The sequence below is a fragment of the Cervus elaphus genome, chromosome 23 (assembly GCF_910594005.1).
Source record: "Cervus elaphus chromosome 23, mCerEla1.1, whole genome shotgun sequence".
Taxonomy (NCBI): Eukaryota; Metazoa; Chordata; class Mammalia; order Artiodactyla; family Cervidae; genus Cervus; species Cervus elaphus.
In genome coordinates this window covers 52448302-52469648 of record NC_057837.1, presented here as the reverse complement: position 1 = coordinate 52469648, position 21347 = coordinate 52448302, and the positions used below count along the sequence as shown (strand labels likewise).

The 21347-nt window shown below is 44.2% G+C and overlaps 1 protein-coding gene and 1 non-coding gene across 2 annotated transcripts in view; both read left to right on the top strand.

Moving 5' to 3' along the window:
• Positions 1 to 21347, top strand: part of TMC2 (transmembrane channel like 2) — a 95125-nt gene that overhangs the window by 9878 nt on the left and 63900 nt on the right. The window contains exons 3-4 of the mRNA XM_043883363.1: positions 14176 to 14494; positions 18303 to 18455. Of these exons, the coding sequence (XP_043739298.1) occupies positions 14176 to 14494; positions 18303 to 18455 (472 nt within the window). The remainder of the gene's footprint in view (positions 1 to 14175; positions 14495 to 18302; positions 18456 to 21347) is intronic.
• Positions 17372 to 17478, top strand: LOC122682260. Its single transcript, XR_006337281.1, has one exon. It is a non-coding gene; the product is annotated as a U6 spliceosomal RNA (small nuclear RNA).

The following is a 21347-nucleotide window of genomic DNA, read 5'->3' as shown; positions in this document are numbered from 1 at the left end:
GAGGTGACTCTACATGTGGACATCACCAGATGGTCAGTACCAAAATCAGTTTGATTATATTCTTTGCAGCTGAAGATAGAGAAGTTCTAAACAGTCATCAAAAACAAGACTTGGAGCTGACTATGGTTCAGACCATCAACTCCATATAGCAAAATTCCACCTTAAATTGAAGAAAGTTAGGGAAAACCACTAGCTCATTTACGTATGACCCAAATCAAATCTCATATGATTCAGTGAAGGTGACAGATAGATTTAAGGGATTAGATCTGATAGACAGAGTGCCTGAAGAACTGTGGATGGAGGTTTGTAATGTTATACAGGAGGCAGTGACCAAAACCATCCCAAAGAAAAAGAAATGCAAGAAGGCAAAGTGGTGGTCTGAGGAGGCTTTACAAGTAGCCGAGGAAAGAAGAGAAGTGAAAAGCAAGGGAGAAAGGGAAGTATATACCCAACTGAATGCACAGTTTAAGATAAAAGCAAGAATAGATAAGAAGGCCTTCTTCAATGAACAATGCAAAGAAATAGAGGAAAACAATAGGATGGAGAAGACTAGAGATCTCTTCAAGAAAACTGGAGATATCAAACAAACATTTCATGCAAGGATGGGCATGATAAAGGACAGAAACGGTAAGGATCTAACAGAAGTAGAAGAGGTTAAGAAGAGATGGCAAGAATACACAGAAGAATTATACAAAAAGGTCTTAATGACCTGAATAACCATGATGGTGTGGTTATTCACCTAGAGTCAGACATCCTGGAATGTGAAGTCAAGTGGGCCTTAGGAAGCATTGCTGTGAACAAAGCTAGTGGAAGTGATGGAATTCCAGTTGAGCTGTTTCAAATCCTAAAAGATGATGCTGTTAAAGTGTTGCACTCAATATGTCAGCAAATTCAGAAAACCCAGCAATGGCCACTGAAATGGAAAAAGTTAGTTTTCATCCCAATCCCAAATAAAGGCAGTGCTAAAGAATGTTCTAACTACCAGACAATTTTGCTCATTTCCCGTGCTAGTAAGGTTATGCTCAAAATCCTTCAAGCTAGGCTTCAGCAGTACTTGAATCAAGAACTTCCAGATGTACAGCTGAGTTTAGAAAGGGCAGAGGAATAAGAGATCAAATTGCCAAGATTTGTTGGATCATAAAGAAAGCAAGGGAATTCCAGAGAAACAGCTACTTCTGTGTCATTGATTATGCCTTTGACTGTGTGGATCACAACAAACTGTGGAAAATTCTTAAGAGATGGGAATACCAGACCATCTTACCTATCTCCTAAGAAACCTGTATGAGGATCAAGAAGCAACAGTAAGAAACTTACATGGGATGGACTGGTTCAAAATCAGGAAAAGAGTACAATAAGTCTGTATATTGTCACTCTGTTTAACTTGTATACAGAGTATATCATATGAAATGCTGGGCTGGATGAATCACAAGCTGGAATCAGGACTGCTGGAAGAAATATGAACAACCTCAGATATGCAGATGATACCACTCTAATGGCAAAAAGTGAAGAGGCACTAAAGTGCCTCATGATGAGGGTGAAAGAGGAGAGTGAAAGAGCTGGCTTGAAATTCACCATTCAAAAAACAAAGATCATGGCATCCAGTCCCATGACTTCATGGCAAATAGAAGGGGAAAAAGTAGAAGCTGTGACATATTTTCTCTTCTTGGGCTCCAAAATCACTGCAGATGGTAAATGCAGCTATGAAATTAAAAGATGCTTGCTTCTTAGAAGGAAAGCTATGACAAACCTGGACAGTGTATTAAAAAGCAAAGATAGCACTTTGCCAACAAAAAGCTACATTTTTTTCCAGTAGTCATGTATGAGTGAGAGTAGGACCATAAAGAAGGCTGAGTGCCAAAGAATTGATGCTTTCAAATTGTGGTGCTGGAGAAGACTTTTTAGAGTCCCGTGGATATCAAGGAGATCAAACTAGTCAATCTTAGAGGAAATCAACCCTGAATACTCATTGGAAGGACTGATGCTGAAGCTGAAGCTCCAGTACTTCGGTCACCTGATGTGAAGAGCTGACTCACTGGAAAAGACCCTGATGCTGGGAAAGATTGAAGGCAAAAGGAGAAGGCAGCAAGGATGAGATGGTTGGATAGCATTACCAACTCAACGGCATGAACTTGGGCAAACTCCAGGAGATAGTGAGGGACAGGGAAGCCTAGCGTGCAGCAGTCCATGGGGTCGCAAAGAGTTGGACACAACTTAGTACTTGAACAACAACAGAAATAATGCTAGCATATTTAATCAATGAACCAATGTAAATTTAGGAATAAACTAAGTAGAATAAAACTACAATATTGTATTATATTTAATGCTGAAAAATCAAAGAAGACATGCTTGTTCTTATTAAACAAGAAGTATTAAACTAATTCCTCTGGAGTAGGAAATGGCAACCCACTCCAGTATTCTTGCCTAGAAAATTCTATGGACAGAAGAATCTGGCAGGCCACAGTCCATGGAATTGCAACAAGTTGGACACAACTCAGCGGCTGAGAACGCACACACACATGCAGTAAAAGCATTTGCCAAATGCTTATCAAATTCCTAGGATTTTTTGGAATATTTAATTTATAGAAACACATTTATATCTTATGAACCAATCAAATGAGCTCCTTTATTTTATTATTATTCAGTTATTTATTTATGACTGCGCTGCATCTTCGATGCTGCTTGTACTTTCTCTAGTTGTGGTGCCTGAACTCTAAGGCTTGCAGGCTTCAGTAGTTGGGGCTTACAGGCTCTAGAGAGCAGGCTGAGTAGTGATGCACAGGCTTAGTTGCCCGGTGGCAAGTGGAATCTTCCCAGACCAGGGATCAAACTCATCTCATTTGCATTGGCAGGTGGATTCTTAACCACTGGACCACCAGGAAAGTCCCTCCTACAAATTTTGATAAGTTTTATTTTCATTTAAATTTAGTTCAAAGTATTTTAAAATTTCTCTTGGGACTTCTTTATCCCATGTGTTATTTAAAAGTGTGTTGTTCTATCTTCAATCATTTTGGTGTTTTTTAAGTTATCTTTCTCTTAGAGATTTCTAATTTAATTCCATTGTGATCTGACAGCATATTTTGAATAATTTCTATCCTTCTAAATTTGTTAACTTATGTTTTATGGGCCAGAATGTTGTCTTTCTTTGTAAATTCTTCAAGACGAGTGTGTGTTCTGCTGTTGTTGGATGAAATGTTTTATAAAAGTCAATTAGATCCACTTGACTGGTGGTGCTGTTCAGTTCAATTATGCCCTTACTGATTTTCTGCTGCTATATCTTTCAGTTACTGATAGATGTGTGTTGAAGTCTCCAGCTGTAGTAGTGGATTTGTCCATTTCTCTTTGCAGTTTCATCAGATTTTGCCTCACATATTTGGGTGCTCTGTTGTTAAGTGCATAGATATGAAAGATTGTTATGTCGTCTTGGAGAACCTACCTGTTAGTTTGGGGTATAGTCAATTAACTATAAGCAGTGTTGTCACAGTTTCAGATGAACAGCAAAGGGACTCAGCCATACATATACATATATCCATTCTCCCCCAAGCCCCCCTAATGCCCAACTTTATCCCTAGTAACTTTCCCTGCTCTGGAATCTGTTTTGTCTGAAATTAGTACAGTTATTCTAGCTTTATTTTGGTTACTGTTAGCATGATATTTTTTCTCCATTCCTTTACTTTTAGTCTATATGTGTCTTTATATTAAGTGAATTTCTTATAGACAACATACATTTGTCTTTTTTAATTCACTCTGACAATCCAAAAAAAAAAGTTCACTCTGACAATCTGTGTCTTTAATTGCTATATTTAGACCAGTGACATTTGAAATTATTAACATTGACCATATTTGTTGCTTTTTTCTATTCATTGCCCTTGTTTTTTGTTCCTATTCTTGTCTTCCACTCTTTTTCCTGCACTTTGTGGTTTTGTCTGAGCATTTTATATTACTCCAGTTTCTTTCCTTTGTAGCATATCAATCATACTCCTTTTCACTTTTTTTTAGTGATTACAGTAGAGTTTGCAATATACAGTTAGAACAAGGTCAAGCCCACTTTCAAACAAAACTATACCTCTTCATAGGTAGTACAGGTACTTTATGACAGTGTTCCCAATTCCTCCTTCTCATCTCTCTAACATTGTTGTCACTCGTTTTGCTTACCTATTAGCTATAATCATCTAATAGATTGTGCTATTATTATTTTAAACAAACTCATCTGTTAGATTAAGAATAAGAAAAATAAAACATTTTACATGTCCTTGGTTCCTTGTTGAATGCTCTTTCTTTATGACCTATGTCATTTTCTTTCTCTCTGAAAAACTTAACATTTTTTGCAAGGTAAGTTGACTCAACTTTTGTTTGTCTGAGAAAGTCTATTTCTCCTTTATGTTTGAAGAATAATTTTGTTTAATACAAGATTAGGCTGTGGGACTTTTTTTCCTTTTATTGCTTTACAATATTTCACCTCACTTTCTTCTTGCTTGTGTGGTTTCTGAAGAGAAATCTAATGTAATTCTTATCTTTCTTCCTCTATAGGTAAAATGAGTTTTTTTCTTCCCCCCTCTGGCTTCTTTCAAGATTTTCTCTTTGTCTTTGATTCTCTGTAGTTTTAATACAATATGTTTTTATATTAAAGCATATTTGCACTTGTTGGCATTTGTGCTTCCTGTTATTCTCTGAGCTTCCTGCATATGTGGTTTGTTGGTTGTCATTGATTTTGGACATTTTTCAGCCATTATTGCTTCAAATATTTCTATTTTTTCTCTCTTTCTTCTCCTTCTGGAATCCCCATTACTCTATGTTACACATTTTGTAATTGTCTCATAGTTCTTGTGATATGCTGTTCTATGTTTTTTATCCTTTTTTCTCTTTGCTTTTCAGTTTGGCAAGTTTCTATCAACATATCTTTCACTCAACTGATTTTTTCCCTTGACTATGATCAGTCTACTACTGAACCCATAAAACATATCCTTCATCTCTGGTACGGTGTTTTTTGTTCCTATCGTTTCCTTTTGATTCTTTTCAAAAGTTTGAATCTCTCTGCTTACATTACCCATATGTTTTTGTATGCTGTCCACATTTTCCATTAGATTTTTTAGCATATTAATCATAGTTATTTTTAAAATCTTGGTCTGATAATTCTAAAACCTCTGCCATATCTGAGTCTGGTTCTGATGTTTTCTCTGTCTCTACAAAAAAAAAATTTTTTTTTTTTTGCCTGTTAGTGTGCCTTGTAATGTTTGTTGAAATTCAACATGATGTACTGGGTAAAAGGAATTGAGGTAAACAGACCTTTAGCATGAGGTTTTATTTTTGTCTGGCTAGATGTTAGACCGTGTTCACTATTCATTGTAGTTGTAGGTGTAAGAGGACTCAAGTTCCTTTCGTGTTCTTGTTCTTGTCTCTCCAGTTGTTTTGAGTTTACTTGGGAACTACTTTTTTTTTTGGTCTGAGCCTTGCTGTTCTTTCCATTGTCATCTCCTGTCATTATACCAGAGTCCTGTTGATGTGGTGGTGAGGTACAGGGCAGGGAAAGTTCTATAATCTTGTGACTAGATTTCAGTCTTTCGTGAGCCTGTGGCTCTAGGCTGTGACCTTCACAAATGTTTCTCAGCCTTCTCCCCCTAGCCTTCAGTGAGACAAGATATCTAGAGGTCTGGAGTGGGGTATTTCCCTTCCTCCAGGTCAGTTAAACTGGTAAACTCTGGTCAGTTAGGCTCACTCTGGGAAAATAGTTTCCCTGGAGCCTACGTGTAAAGGAAAAACTCTGTTTTTTCTTTCCCACATAGGAAAATACCCAATTCTTCCCTAATGTGAGTTTCTTCCCTGTATGTCTCCTTTATCACTTACACAGAATACTTCACTTCTGACATTTCACCAGATGTGTGGATGTTTTTCCTTATAACAAACAATTCTCTATGACATTAGCTGGGTGTCCCACAATATAAGTCAATTCTGACACTACCTACCCAAAGATAGCATCAGACCCCACAGACTCATTTCCTCAAGACTACAACCCACTTCAGACACCAATCACAAGCCCAGGTGCTTCTGACCAACCAGCTATAGATCAAAGGTTCCAAAGATGAACCACCCCCCACCGTGTTCAGTTAATTTGCTAGTATAACTCACAGAACTCAGAGAAATATTTATTTACATTTACTAATTTACTAAGGGACATGATAAAGAATGGGCTTCCCTGGTGGCTCAGATGGTAAATCTGACTGACAATGCAGGAGATGTGGGTTTGATCCCTGAGTCGGGAAGATCCCCTGGAGAAGGGAATGGCAACCCATTCCAGTATTCTTGCCTGGAGAATTCCATGGACAGAAGAGCCTAGCGAGCTACAGTCTATGAGGTTGCAAAGAATCAGACATGACTGAGCGATTAACACAACAACAACATAACAAAGAATGGGCTTTCCAGGGTACTAGTGTTATAGCCATGCTCTCCGGGAAACAAACTCACTCAGAAGGACAATGCAGATACTGGAGTGCAGTTTATTACACCGGCGGGCCCAAGGCAGAGTCTCCTCTTAGCCAAGGACCTCGACCAGCATTTGTGAAAATCTTTTATACCCCATGTGTAAGTGTCCAAACCCACCAGCCCAAATACCTTGAAACTTACATAAACAAAGGAAGGGTAAATACAACTACAATAACCCCATCATTCACGTGTTATGTGTTTAAACAGTTAATAATCAATAAGCCCGCAGTTACATTCCAACCAGTTAATAATCGATAAGCCTGTGATTACATCCCGATAGATACGGAAAAAATTTATGACCTGTCTGGAGGCAGGGGTGATTACGGTATGTTTCCTCTTAGGCAATGAGTAACCTGGATGTAATCTTCAAGATTCCCCTGCCCAGAGGGGGTCTTATCCTTCCATTGTCATTCCCACAGGCGCTAAGCACATAGTTCAGAGTCCACTGGAGAAGTGGCCGCGCACGACCAGCACGGACAGGCCTGAGATGGAGTCCAGGCCCTATGAATTCCTTCTTCACTAGTGGTAAAGAAAAAGTCAGTCGCTCAGTCATGTCCAACTCTTTGTGACCCCATGGACTGTAGCCCGCCAGTCTCCTCTACCCATGGAATTCTCCAGGCAAGAATACTGGAATGGGTTGCCATTCCCTTCTCCAGAGATCTTCCCAAGCCTGTGACTGAACCCAGGTCTCCCACACTGAAAGTGAAAGTGAAGTCGCTCTGTCATGTCTGACTCTTTGTGACCCAATGGACTGTAGCCTAGCAGGATCCTCCATCCATGGGATTTTCCAGGCAAGAGTACTGGAGTGGGTTGCCATTTCCTTCTTCAACACTACAGGCAGATTTTTTGCCATCTGAGCCACCAGGAAAGCCTGCTAAAGAATCTGCCTGCTAATTCAGGAGACACAAGAGACGCAGTTTCGATCCCTATGTCAAGAAGATCCCCTGGAGGAGGGCATGGCACCCACTCCAGTATTCTTGCCTGGAGAATCCCATGGACAGAGGAGCCTGGCAGGCTACAGTCTATAGGGTCATAAAGAATTGGACGCAGCTGAAGCGACTTAGCATGCATGCACATGATGAAAAATACAGATGAAGAGAAACAGACAGCAAGTCTGGGAGTTGGGGTGTGTCACCCTCCTCGTCTGTGGATGTGTTTACCCATCTGGAAGCCCTCCAAATCCACTGTTACTGGAATTTTATGGAGACTTCCTCACATAGACATTAGCAATTTTTACCTTCCTTTCTAGCCCCTCTCCTAGCTCTTGAGGATGGGAGTGGGGTGGGGCTGACAATTCCAAGCTTCTAATCAAGGAGTGGTTTTTCTGGTGACCAGCCCCCATCCAGCCATTCGGGAGCCCACCAGAGTCACCTCTTTAGAATAATAGATGATCCTCGTGCTTTTAGGGTTTTACAGAGATTTTAGGACCTCTGTGCCATAAAGTGGGGACAGAGACCAATACACATTTTCCACTATCTCACAATAGGCCTTTGTTAAAGAGAACAGGACACTCTGAGTTACTTTTCATATTTTAAAGTGATAACTTTCTCCTCCCCCTGCTGGAAGCACCAGGGATTTTTCTCCAGTCTCCACAGTGAGAACCTGTTAGGGCTTCCAGGAAGTAAAACTCATTTAAGTGTGCCCCCCTAGGCAAAGGAGAAAAAGAAAGATACACCCATTTGAATGCAGAGTTCCAAAGAATAGCAAGGAGAGATAAGAAAGCCTTCCTCAGTGATCAATGCAAAGAAATAGAGGAAAACAATAGAATGGGAAAGAATAGAGATCTCTTCAAGAAAATTAGGGATACCAAGGGAACATTTCATGCCAAGATGAGCTCAATAAAGGACAGAAATGGTATGGATCTAACAGAAGCAGAAGATATTAAGAAGAGGTGGCAAGAATACACAGAAGTATACAAAAAAGATCTTCATGACCCAGATAACCATGATGGTGTGATCACTCACCTAGAGCCAGACATCCTGGAATGTGAAGTCAAGTGGGCCTTAGGAAGCATCACTATAAACAAAGCTAGTGGAGGTAATGGAATTCCAGTTGAGCTATTTCAAATCCTAAAAGATGATGCTGTGAAAGTGCTGCACTCAATATGCCAGCAAATTTGGAAAACTCAGCAGTGGCCACAGGACTGGAATAGGTCAGTTTTCATTCCAATCCCTAAGAAAGGCAATGCCAAAGAATGCTCAAACTACCACACAATTGCACTCATCTCACACACTAACAAAGTAAATGCTCAAAATTCTCCAAGCCAGGCTTCAACAGTACATGAACCATGAACTAAAGCCAGTTCAAGCTGGCTTTAGAAAAGGCAGAGGAACCAGAGATCAAATTACCATCATCCTCTGGATCACAGAAAAAGCGATAGGATTCCAGAAAAACATCTACTTCTGTTTATTAACTATGCCAAAGCCTTTCACTGTGTGGATCAAAACAAACTGTGGAAAATTCTGAAAGAGATGGGAATACCAGACCACCTGACCTGCCTCCTGAGAAATCTGTATGCAAGTCAAGAAACAATAGTTAGAACTGAACATGGAACAACAGACTGGTTCCACATTGGGAAAGGAGTACATCAAGACTGTATGTTGTCACCCTGCTTATTTAGCTTATATGCAGAGTACATCATGAGAAACGCTGGGCTGGATGAAGCACAAGCTGGAATCAAGATTGCCAGGAGAAATATCAATAACCTCAGATATGCAGATGACACCACCCTTATAGCAGAAAGTGAAGAGCTAAAGAGCCTCTTGATGAAAGTGAAAGAGGAAAGTGAAAAAGTTGGCTTAAAACTCAAAGTTCAGAAAACTAAGATCTTGGCATCTGGCTGCATCACTTCATGGCAAATAGATGGTGAAACAGTGGAAACAGTGACAGACTTTATTTTTTGGGCTCCAAAATCACTGCAGATGGTGACTGCAGCCATGAAATTAAAAGGTGCTTGCTCCTTGGAAGAAAAGTTATGACCAACCTAGATAGCATACCTAAAAAATATTTTAAAGCATATTAAAAAGAATATTAATATTTAATATTAAAAAGCAGAGACATTACTTTTCCAACAAAGGTCCATCTAGTCAAAGCTATGGTTTTTCCAGTAGTCATGTATGGATGTAAGAGTTGGACTATAAAGAAAGCTGAGCGCCGAAGAATTTATGCTTTTGAACTATGGTGTTGGAGAAGATTCTTGAGAGTCCCTTGGACAGCAAGGAGATCCTACCAGTCAATCCCAAACAAAATCAGTCCTGAATATTCATTGGAAGGACTGATGCTGAAGCTGAAATTCCAATACTTTAGCCACCTGATGCAAAGAACTAACCTATTTGAAAAGACCTTGATGCTGGGAAAGATTGACGACAGGAGGAGAAGGGGATGACCCCGGATGAGGTGGTTGGATGTCATCACCAGCTCAATGGTCGTGAATTTGAGAAAGCTCCAGGAGTTGGTGATGGACGGGAAAGCCTAGTGTGCTGCAGTCCATGGGTTCACAAAGAGTCAGACACAACTGAGCGACTGAACTGAACTGAATTGAACTGAACCTCCTCCAAAGACTGGACCCTGCAGTTTTTAACTCTCAAATTAGTCCACATTGAACCTCCATCATTTCATCAATTACAGTTTGTATTCCTACCAGCAATAGTCATGCTTTTTATCTTCTAAAGTCTGATCCTGTAGCACCTTGAGGCTTTGCTGGCCCTGGAGAGACAGCCCTCCCAGTTCAGTTCAGTTCAGTTCAGTCTCTCAGTCATATCCAACTCTTTGCGACCCCATGAATCCCAGCACTCCAGGCCTCCCTGTCCATCACCAACTCCCAGAGTTTACCCAAACTCATGTCCATCGAGTCGGTCATGCCATCCAGCCATCTCCTCCTCTGTTGTCCCCTTCTCCTCCTGCCCCCAATGCCTCCCAGCATCAGGGTCTTTTCCAATGAGTCAACTCTTAGCATGAGGTGGCCAAAGTATTGGAGTTTCAGCTCCAGCATCAGTCCTTCCAATGAACACCCAGGACTGATCTCCTTCCCAGTTTTAGCTGATTCTTAAAGACAGCAGACAAGTCATCTGCAAGCTTTCCTTTCATATGCAAACCCACCAACCCAGAGCTTATAAGCTCAATCACCTCCTTATCAAGTTCATACTCTGGACTTCTAGCCACCTACCTTATTCAACCTAGAATCTGGTACCAGAAAACCAGGGAAAGTCCCTATGTTTCAGGGCCCACTGAAATTATTCAAACTAGCCAATCCCAGCTCTTCATATGCTGGCTCACCCCTTCCTTTCCCTAGAAACCATAATAACATTTCTTCCCTACATCTTCCTCTCTGCCTTGCCATTGACTGAACCTGGTGCTGCCTCATGTAGCCCTGTGTGGCATGGCGTCTCTTGGGATCTGTAAGTACATGATGATCACTTCCATGTCTGAGTATCTTACCATATCTAATTAAAATAAGCCCTGAATGCTCTTCCTTTGGTCTTCCATGGTGGCTCAGTGGTAAAGAATCCACCTGCAATGCAGGAGACAAGGTTTCGGTCCCTGGGTTGGAAAGATTTCCTGGTAAAGGAAATGGCAACCCACTCCAGTATTCTTGCCTGAGAAATCACATGGACAGAGGAGCCTAGCAGGCTACAGTCCATGGGGTCACAAAAGAGTCGAATGTGACTTAGCAATGGGACAACAACAACTCTTCCTTTGAGCACTACAAGTACTGGCTCCCGTGAAGGGCTTCTGCTCAAGATAAGCTATGATTCTCTGCCTCTCTCTCCAGTTTCTGGACAGTAGCTTGCCCTACAAACCCAGTTCTCTGATGGATCTACTTAGAATTCTTTTCCAGTTCATTCAGTTTTTTTTTTTTTTTTCATATTGTTAGGATGGAGCTCTTTACACACTGGAGTGAAACCCAGAAGCCCAATCATTTAATTTTCTTACCTATTTTCTCTATCTTCTCAGCCAAGGCAGAACAATTCTTTTTCCACTATCCTTTGTGGTTATAGTTTCTTCAAATATCTTTATCAATAAACTCCCTCCATTGGGGTTTGAATACCGAATGGGACCTTTATAAAAGCATGAACTGACCATATCATCTCTGCTTAAAATATTTCTATGTCTTTCCCACCCCATCACTACCTAACCCTACCCTATACCCACTCACTGCACACACACACACACCAACACACACAAACTCTGTTTTCAGGTCCTAGTTTAGAAGTTTCTTCCTCCAGAATATCTTCCTCAGGTCTGGTAAAACTCACCACTGTACTTCTTGAGTCCTACCAATATCCTTGCTTGAGATCCAAGAAGAGAATTTTTGGTAGTTTACCTTTGAAACTCAACATAAATTCTGCTTGCTAAATCCAGCATGTTCCAGCTTATGTCACACTTGTAGACATTTTTTCAGTTGAATTTACCTACCACACTTTGAGATAGGTGTCTATAAATAAGTCAGGTCCCCTGGAAGAGATAGGGATTCTTGTGCCCGTGATTTATTGAGGGCAGTTCTCAGGATGTAAGCAGTAAGGGAAGCAGGACAGATCCAGGGAAGAAGCTGAGCAAAGATGTGTGTTCAGCTGGAGTCTAGCATCTGCCCGATCCCATGGGGAGCCCTGGAACATGAATGAACCACCAGCCTTGCTCTGCCTGGAGGCCAGAGGACTGGACGTTTATATCCCATATCAGTTAGCAATTGTCTGTCAGCTGACTTGAGGAGAGGGGACAGATGTAAACTCCCAGGCATTTCCCAGCAGGATGGTTTCCATCAACCTCAGGCTCCCTTGGGAGGGTAGAAGCTACGAACCATCAGGGCCAAGATGCAGAGCAGCTAAGGAACAATGCAGTGGCCAGATAATGGAGATCTGGTTAGACCACCAACAGCATACCCACGAGGAAACTAACTCAGAATAGGCAACCTTCCCAGAGTTACCCAGGTAATAACCAGCAGAACAAGGCTTCAGACTCAGATATCCAGACTCTAAATTCCCAGTTCAGTCTGCCCAAATCCACTAGTGACCAGTTTTGGTTGCTGTTTCACAGGGTGGCTTGCTTCTCAGAATGTAAAGTTCAGGGATCAGGGGACCATGAGGAAAACTCTCTGTGGCTGCTACATTACATGCACAGCCTTGAGAGGCTGGAAATGAAGTGGGACAGAGGCAAGAATTTGAGAACTTGGGACTCCTTGTCCTGGACTCCATCACTGATGAGACTGCCGCTGGGGATGTTGGATGACAAAACTCCACTCTGTTCTGTTTTGCCCAAAGTTGGGGCTCTCACAGCTCTGTTGGGAAAATCAGCCTGGTCATAATCAGGCAGAAAAGCCTGGGTGGGGAGCCACTGTGAACAGTGAGAAACTGTGCGCTGCAGCCAATCGGGTTCCAGGTGCCCACCTAGAGCCCCAAAGTGGCAAGGCAGGCTGAGGGGGCAGTAAGGGGGAGGCCTTTGTTGTGTACCTCCCATGAGTCAGATCCTTTATTCCTATTTAAATTAACCCAACCACGTAGGGAAATAGCAGCTACTAGAGCCATTTTACAGATGAGAAAACTGAGGTGCAGAAAAGCTAAGTAGTTTATCTGTGGTCACAGAGATAAGTAAAAGATAGAACTGATCTTTTCATGCAGACTGGCCTAGCTCCAAACCTGTGTTCTTTTTACAAGTAAGAAGATCTTATTTCTGGATAAGAGTATCAGAGTAATGATGTCTGTTCTCAGATGTCAGTCCCAGTGTCACGTTCATTAACAAGCTGTTGGAGTGGTAACATCCCCATGTTAGAGATGAGCTGAGACCCAGAGAGGTTAAGTGACTGGCTCAAAGACATCCTGCTAGTAAGTGATGGAGAGGCTGCTTATTAATACTAGAACCTCATTACAATTTTTCCTGTGTTTAATGTTGTAAATGCCCAGATAGGATAGTTGTGCTTAAACAATGGGTTGGGCAAGCTGTTGCAGAAAGATCACACTGTAGAGCAGATTCTGTTTAGCCAGGCCTTTTGCCAGTGTTATCAAGTAGTGGTTTAAAATAACAGCATCAAGGTTGGGGCAGTGCTGAGGAACAGGACAGTCTCCGACTCCTGTCCTGCCTCTCGTGTCAGGCAGGACACATAAGGAGACAGCCCCTGGAGAATGCAGCCAGCGGGCCAGTGGTCCAGCCTTACCAAACAGAGGCCCACGCTTGGCCTTGGCCCTGGGCATCAGGAGAGGACTCAGCTGTGACCCCCATGGACTGCACCCCAAGCAGAGGAAGGCCTGGGTCTCTAGCTGAGGTTTAGGTAAGAGTGTGGGAGTGCCTGCCCGTCATGGGGGGGAGACCTTAGCTCTCACTCCAGACCAGAGACTCTATCTGAAAGAGTGGACCTTTGGAACCAGTAAGCTCCAAGAAGCATCTTTTTTTATTTTTATTTTTTTGCATCTTTAAAAAAAAAAAAAAAACACCATATTTATTTATTTATTTTGGCTGTACCAGTTCTTAGTTGTGGGCATGAAAGATCTTTTAGTTGCCATGCTAACTCTTAGTTGTGACAAGTGAGATCTAGTTCCCTGACCAAGGATCCAACCGGGCTCCCTGGTTGGGAGCGAGGAATCTTAGCCACTGGACCACAGAGAAATTCAAAGGGAGCCTCTTGAATATCTGATTTCTCACGGCTGGGGGCACTTTCCTGGGGAGGAGGCCCGTGAGGCCAGAACTACTTTTTCTCTGCCCTTGCAGGTGACAGGTCCAGGAGGACCCCCTCGATGAAGCGGACTCGTCCAGCCGAGAAGGCGCCAGGCAGGCGCAGAGCCCAGCCAGGCCAGAAGGAGCGGGCCGGGGGCAGCCCGGGGTCCGGGTCTCCTCGGAGGAAGCAGGCAGAGCGCAGGGGACGCCGGGAGCTGCTGGGGGACCGCGAGCGGGGCTCCGCAGAGAAGACCTGCGGAGGGAGGAGGAAGAAGGATGGGAGGGCTTCCCTCAGGGAGCAGAGAGCTCCTTCAAAGAAGCAAAAGGAGGCCCGGAGGAAGGAAGAGATGTGGAAGCAGCCGAAGAAACACAGGTGTGTTGTGACCCGACTTCAGGCGCGTTTCAATTCGCCCTCTCGCTCCTGCCAGCCCTGCTCCCTCCCTTGAATAAGGGTCGGTGCCATCATCCTCCCTACCCCCTCCCACGAATTGCTCTCTCCAGCCTCCCTCTGCCTCTACCTTCCTCCCTGTCCAGCTCGCCGCTGGGGCCAACCGGGATGAGGATCACACTCATCCCAGGTGGAGTGGCCCTGCGCACTTTTGTCCCAAACCCCTCCATTAGGGCAGGTGCAAGCGGAGGTTGTGAACGGGGAGGTGACACGGCGGCATGGTGGGACAAGATCCCAAATCTCCTGGATTTCAGCTCTAGTGGTGACTCACTACAGCTCGTGAAGAGGAGCTGAGAGAAATTTAAAATTAATTATTAAAAATTAAAAATTCTAAATTTCTAGTTAAAACTGGAAGTTAAAAATTAAAATTGAATTTAGGAGTCATAAGAGGACTTAAGCATGCCATTTCCCAACCTGACCTGCATCCTCTTCTGTGAAATATGGTTTTGATCTAGAAGAACTTCAAGAGTCCCACTAGCTCTGAAATTCCAGGATTGGGGGGTTTATTTGCTATATTTCCTTTGTTCCATTAGCATTGACACACGGTGGATTAGTTGATAGAGTCAGTGTATGGAATCAACAAGATGGGGTTTTAGTTTCTTTTTTTTGTTACCAATTTTGATGAATCATCTCCCTCTCTTCGCCTCCCTTTTCACTTTACTTTGCATCACTTCTCAGGATGGTTTAAGAATCCCCATTGATAATGGGTGAAGAGGCTTTGGAAACAGAGATACTAGGATTATGGCAAAGAGTTGATACTCCTTCCACCCATTTCTAATAAACCTTATTTGCCCTTACCCTCACTCAGGTGTCCCACTGTACCTCTCCAACTTTACAGGGGGGAAATTAAGGCCCTCAAAAGGGGCCACTGATTTCTTCCATCACCCCTGCCAGCCATCCCTGGCTCCCTTGGGGCTTTTGTCTACTGTCTGGTTGTCTCTAGCCCTGAGCTAATGGGATAAAGGTTGCATGGTGCCCCTAGCAACGTAGAGAGAACTTGAATACATCATTGGCAGGTCCCAGTGTCCTGAACTTTAGAAGGAGGCTGTCCCATCCTGTCTGGAGGGCAGATGCAAAGTAAGCGATAAGGACTCAATTGTGCCATTTTCAGCTTCATGCGTAGCAGGGCATAGAGATGAAAAATATCCAACCTTCTTCCCCAGAGGCTGACAGTCTGACATGGGAAATAAGACAGGGGCATCAGCTATCATAGCACAAGTGTTAGTTGCTCGTTTGTGTCCGACCCTTTGAGACCCCACGGACTATAACCTGCCAGGCTCCTCTGTCCATGGACTTCTCCAGGCAAGAATACTGGAGTGGGCAGTCATTCCCTTCTCCAGGGGATCTTCCAGATCCAGCATTCAAACCTGGGTCTTCTGCATATTTCAGGCAGATTCTTTACCGTCTGAGCCATCATCATAGCACAAAACAGAAAGCAATATGTATACCAGAAAGGATTTGATGAAGGGTATACTTCTGGGAGGCTGGGGTTCCTCCACGGAGAAGGTGAGCATTTCAGTAAGACTTTGAAGACCAGGTGGAATTTGAACAGTGACTGAATGTCGCATCTCCGCCACCACCCAAACTGAGGGAACACCTTATACAGAGACTCAAGGGCAGATGTCCTGGGATGTGCGTGAGGCATGGCAGAAAGTCTCTGTGCTCTAGGCTTCCCAGCATTCAAGAGCTAGGGTCCCTCCTCTCCACCCATTCTTATGACCTCTCGCTCCTCAGGAGTTGATCAGAAGCTAAACTCACAGAGCCTGCTGCAAACTGGTCTCTAAAGCCCATGGTAACCCAAGTCCACATCCTGATATTTCCAGTTATGAAGCTTGCTAAGCAGGCTGCCCAGGAGGACCCTTCTCCAGCCCCTCCCTTACCCCCTGTCAGTTGCTGCCAACTCAGCTGAGAGTCACTGTTTTTATGAGTGAAGGAGGCTGTGAGCCACACAGACAAGAACTTGGATTTTGTGGCAGCTGAGTGCACAGTCTTGTCTGTGAGATGGTGAGGGTCATCACACCCTCCACCTGGAAGGGTTCTGCAGCTGTGCTGTCCCATACAGTTGTCACTAGCCACATGTTGGGCATTTGAAATGTGGCTGCTATGACTGAGGAACTGAACTTTTAATTCAATTTTACTTTAATCTGGTGTTAATACTACTGAGTTAAAACAAGAATTAGCCTTGCCCAATGAAGAAAGCTGAGTGCCGAAGAATTGATGCTTTTGAACTGTGGTGTTGGAGAAGACTGTTGAAAGTCCCTTGGACTGCAAGAAGATCCAACCCATCCATCCTAAAGGAGATCAGTCCTGGGTGTTCATTGGAAGGACTGATGTTGAAGCTGAAACTCCAATACTTTGGTCACCTCATGAGAAGAGTTGACTCATTGGGAAAGACCCTAATGCTGGGAAGGATTGGGGACAGGAGGAGAAGGGGACAACAGAGGATGAGATGGCTGGATGGCATCACCAACTCGATGGACTTGGGTTTGGGTAGACACCAGGAGTTGGTGATGGACAGGGAGGCCTGACATGCTGCGATTCATGAGGTCGCAAGGAGTCGGACACGACTGAGCGACTGAACTGAACTGAATGGCTCAGCAGGTAAAGAATCCTCCTGAGATGCAGGCGATGCAGGTTCAATTCTGGGTCGGGAAGATCCCCTGGAGGAGGAAATTGCAACCTACTCCTGTATTCTTGCCTGAAAAATCACATGGACAGAAGAGCCTAGTGGGCTACAGTCCAAAGAGTTGCAAAGAGTTGGACACACTGAACACACACACACACAACAAGAATTAGTAAATTGTGCTCGCTTCGGCAGCACACATACTAAAATTGGAACGATACAGAGAAGATTAGCTTGGCCCCTGCGCAAGGATGACACGCAAATTCGTGAAGCATTCCGTATTTTTTAAAGTAATTAGCCTCCAACTAATAAAAATAATTGGGAAAAAAGTAAATATTTAGACCACACACAAAAAAAGAATTAGTAAATATACCTAGACAGACAGATGTAGTTTTGAGGTTGATTTAATTTTGAAACCAAAGCATTTCTTCCCCCCCAAAAAAGACAGTTTTATCAGTGCAGATGTGAACATCAAAGGAAAATAATATTCTATTACTTGATTCATTTATAAGGAAAGTTTTAAGTGGGTCTAAAACAATTTAGATATGTGACTCTACTCTTTCAACTAAATTTTATGAAATCTGAATACAGATTAAATATGTTCAATGAAAATTTCATGTCTGAATTGACACTCAGTGAGTACAAGATGAACACTGGCTTTTGAAGACAGTACAAAAAGGATGTAAATTGTCTTATTAATCATTTTTTCACTGATTATATGTTGAAATTATAAAATTTTAATATATTGGGTTAAATGAAGTGTATTATTAAAATTTTAATAGTATATTCATGTTATTTTATAATATAGCTACTAGAAAATTTAAAATATAATACATTTCCATTGGGCAATGCTATGCAAGTGAGGATGTCTGTGTGGGTAGATTCAGAGGCACGGAGTTCGGGAAGGCAGCCCTCAAGGCACTCTGGGCTGCAGAAAGAGTAGTGGCCTCCTCTGCCGGGTGGGTGAAGTCACAGAGTGTTCTGAGCAGGGCAGGCCTGTGCAAGGTGGCAGCTGGGAACATCTCTGGTGGGCTCCTTGCATCCCACAGAATCCCCGAGGACCCTGCCCTCCTTCCCACCCTCCTCCACTCCACCCTGCCTCTGCTCCAGGTCATCCTCCGTGGCCTCCAGTACCTCCAGTGGGGAGTCTCTGTCTGAGGAGGAACTGGCCCGGATCTTGGAGCAGGTGGAAGATAAGAAGAAGCTAATCGCCAGCATGCGGAGCAAGCCTTGGCCCATGGCGAGGAAGCTGGCGGAGCTCAGGTGGGTGGAGACAGCTGGCCAGGGCACTCCCAGTTGAGAAGGCTCACCTCCTCTGATGGGCTTGGGAATCCCTTTCTCCTCTCCACCCAAAAGAGCTCAACAAGAATGGGGGTTCACCCTTCCACCCTGCTTCGGTCCCCCTGTCCCCAGCACACGACTGGCCACCGGCCCTGGTGTTGGTTAGCACCGAGCCAGGCCTAGTAGGAGACAAGGAGGATCATGGCCCTTGGGCTACACCCTGCCTCCGCTGCCTCGTTACCCCTTTGTCTCACACCCCACCCCATCTGGTGGCTTCTGCACTTCCCTCACAACCAAACAGACATGCCCTCTTTGTATGTGTGTGTGTGTTAATTGCTCAGTCGTATCCAACTCTTTGAGACCCCATGGACTGTAGCCCACCAGGCTCCTCTGTCCGTGGAATTCTCCAGGCAAGAATACTGGAGCGGGTTGCCATTCCCTCCTCCAGGGGATCTTCCTGACCCAGGTATCGAACCTGGGTCTCCCTCACTGCAGGCAGATTGTTTACCATCTGAGTCACCAGGGAAGCCCATGCCTTCTGTGGTGGTGGTGGTGGTGGGGTGGAGGGCAGTTATGATTCCCCCCCTTAACAAGTTCCTACCTCTCTTGTGTTCTGTAAGCGCCAGGATCTCTCCTCTTGTCACACACTCACCCTTGCAGTGTGGAGTGCAGGGGGATGGGCTGTCTTAGCTTCACTTGTATCCCGGAGGCCTAACACGGGGCCAAGCTTGCAGTGACACTCCATAAATATTGCCTGGCCTTGTGCCCATGCCCCTGAATCCTATTTTCAGCTCAGCTGCTTCCCTGGTTTCCATAGGACCGGCCAGCTCATCACTCATTTTATGGCTCTTGAGTCTCTGCTGCAGTTTTGAAAGAAGAGCAGGATGTTTTTACTAGAAAACTATAATCTGATTTTACCATCTTCCCCCAAGTCCTGCCTCGATCTTTCTGCCATAAGATTGGGTGGCTCCCTCCTTCCCTCTGTATAAAGCTATTTCCCTCAGCTTTTCTCACACCTGAGTTTCCTCATTGCTCAAATGCCTCACCCTTTATCACAGAACAATTCGGCAGCCATATTTTGACCTTCGGCCTCTCTGTTTGTGTCTCCAAGGCACAGCAAAGATGCTGGCTGTGCAAATGGGGTCCGGCCCTGACAAGTAATCTGGTAAACAGAGCTTACTCCACTGTGTCGAGTGCTTCCCAGGTGGTGCCATGATAAAGAGTCTGCCTGCCAATGCAGGAGATGTGGGTTCTATCCCTGGGTCAGGAGATCCCCTGAAGGGGGATATGGCAACCCACTCCAGTATTCTTGCCTGGAAAATTCCATGGATAGAGGAGCCTGGCAGTCCATGGGGTTGCAAAGAGTCAAACATGACTGAGCAACTGAGCACACCCACCATTGCCCTGAGAATTATTACCTTCTCTCAAAGTCAGCTGCTGGAAGAAATGCCTCCCCGCAGTGCCTCCAGGCCAGTGCTGACCAACAGAACTTTCTGAGATAATGGAAATGTTCTAACTCTATGTTAATAGAGTAGCCACCAGTCACATGTAGCTAGTAAGCACTTAGAAAGTAGTGCAACTGAGAAACTGAATTTCTGTTTTATTTTAATTTATTTAAACTTAGGTAGTCACATGGAGAAGGCAATGGCAACCCACTCTGGTACTCTTGCCTGGGAAATCCCATAGATGGAGGAGCCGGGTAGGCTGCAGTCCATGGGGTTGCTGAGAGTCAGACACGACTGAGCGACTTCCCTTTCACTTTTTACTTTCATGCATTGGAGAAGGAAATGGCAACCCACTCCAGTGTTCTGCCTGGAGAATCCCAGGGACAGGGGAGCCTGGTGGGCTGCCGCCTATGGGGTCGCACAGAGTTGGACACGACTGAAGTGACTTAGCAGCAGCAGCAGGTAGTCACAGGTAGCGACAGTTTGAGCGGTAGGTACAGCTTCAGACAGTGGACTGTCTGCCTTTCCAGCTCCCTTTTTCTGAGTCTCTTCTTCCTGCTCTCCCAGGGCCACGTTCTTCCTCCTTCCATCTGTCACTCTAATAGAACCTCATCCCCACTCAGGTGTCACCGGGACACATCTTTTATTAACAATGGAAAAAGAGCAACCTTGCTGCTTATGGAAATGAGATCTCCAGCTGACCGGAACTCTCAGGGACCATGAAAATCCCTGAGCTGCCCAGAGGCGAAATCTGCATCTCCTCCAGGCCTAGGGGCAGAGTTCCTGCTCGTGGTCAGGGTGGGAAGTGGCTAAGGCCTGAGAAGCTGAAAGGACTCTCATCTCTCCCACTGGAGCAAGTCTTCCTGACAACAGTGATCTCTTCCCTCCAGCCCACCCTCCTTCCTCTTCCCTCTTGCAAGGCTCCCTATCCCAGAATCAAGTCCCAGACTCTCCAGCCTCTGGGTCTCCGCTCCAGTGATGCCTCTGCCTTGCCCACCTGGCTAGGTCCTACCTTTTGAGACTCAGGCCAAGTGTTGCCTCTGCAGGGAAGTCCCTACTGCCCCTCCCTGCATTCAGGCTGAGTTAGTTACCACCTCTCTGAGCCTTAAGGCCCTATCCCTCACTTGACTGGCTGCTCTAGTTTGCAAAGCTGTGTCTTATTCATCTTTTAATTTCTTTCTTTTTTATATTTTGCCAACATTTGCTGCATGCTCCCTGTGTGCCAGGTATTGTTCTGAGCCTGGATGTGTAAAAATTCATTTAATCTTCCTAATCACCCTGTGATGTAGGTACTATTATTATTGCCCCCATTTTACTGATGGCAAACTGAGACACAGAGCAATCTAGTAATTTTTCCAGGCCACACAGTGAGTTTAGAGGCCTTGCCAGAATTTGAACTAAGGAATTCTGGCTCCAGAACTTGCACTCT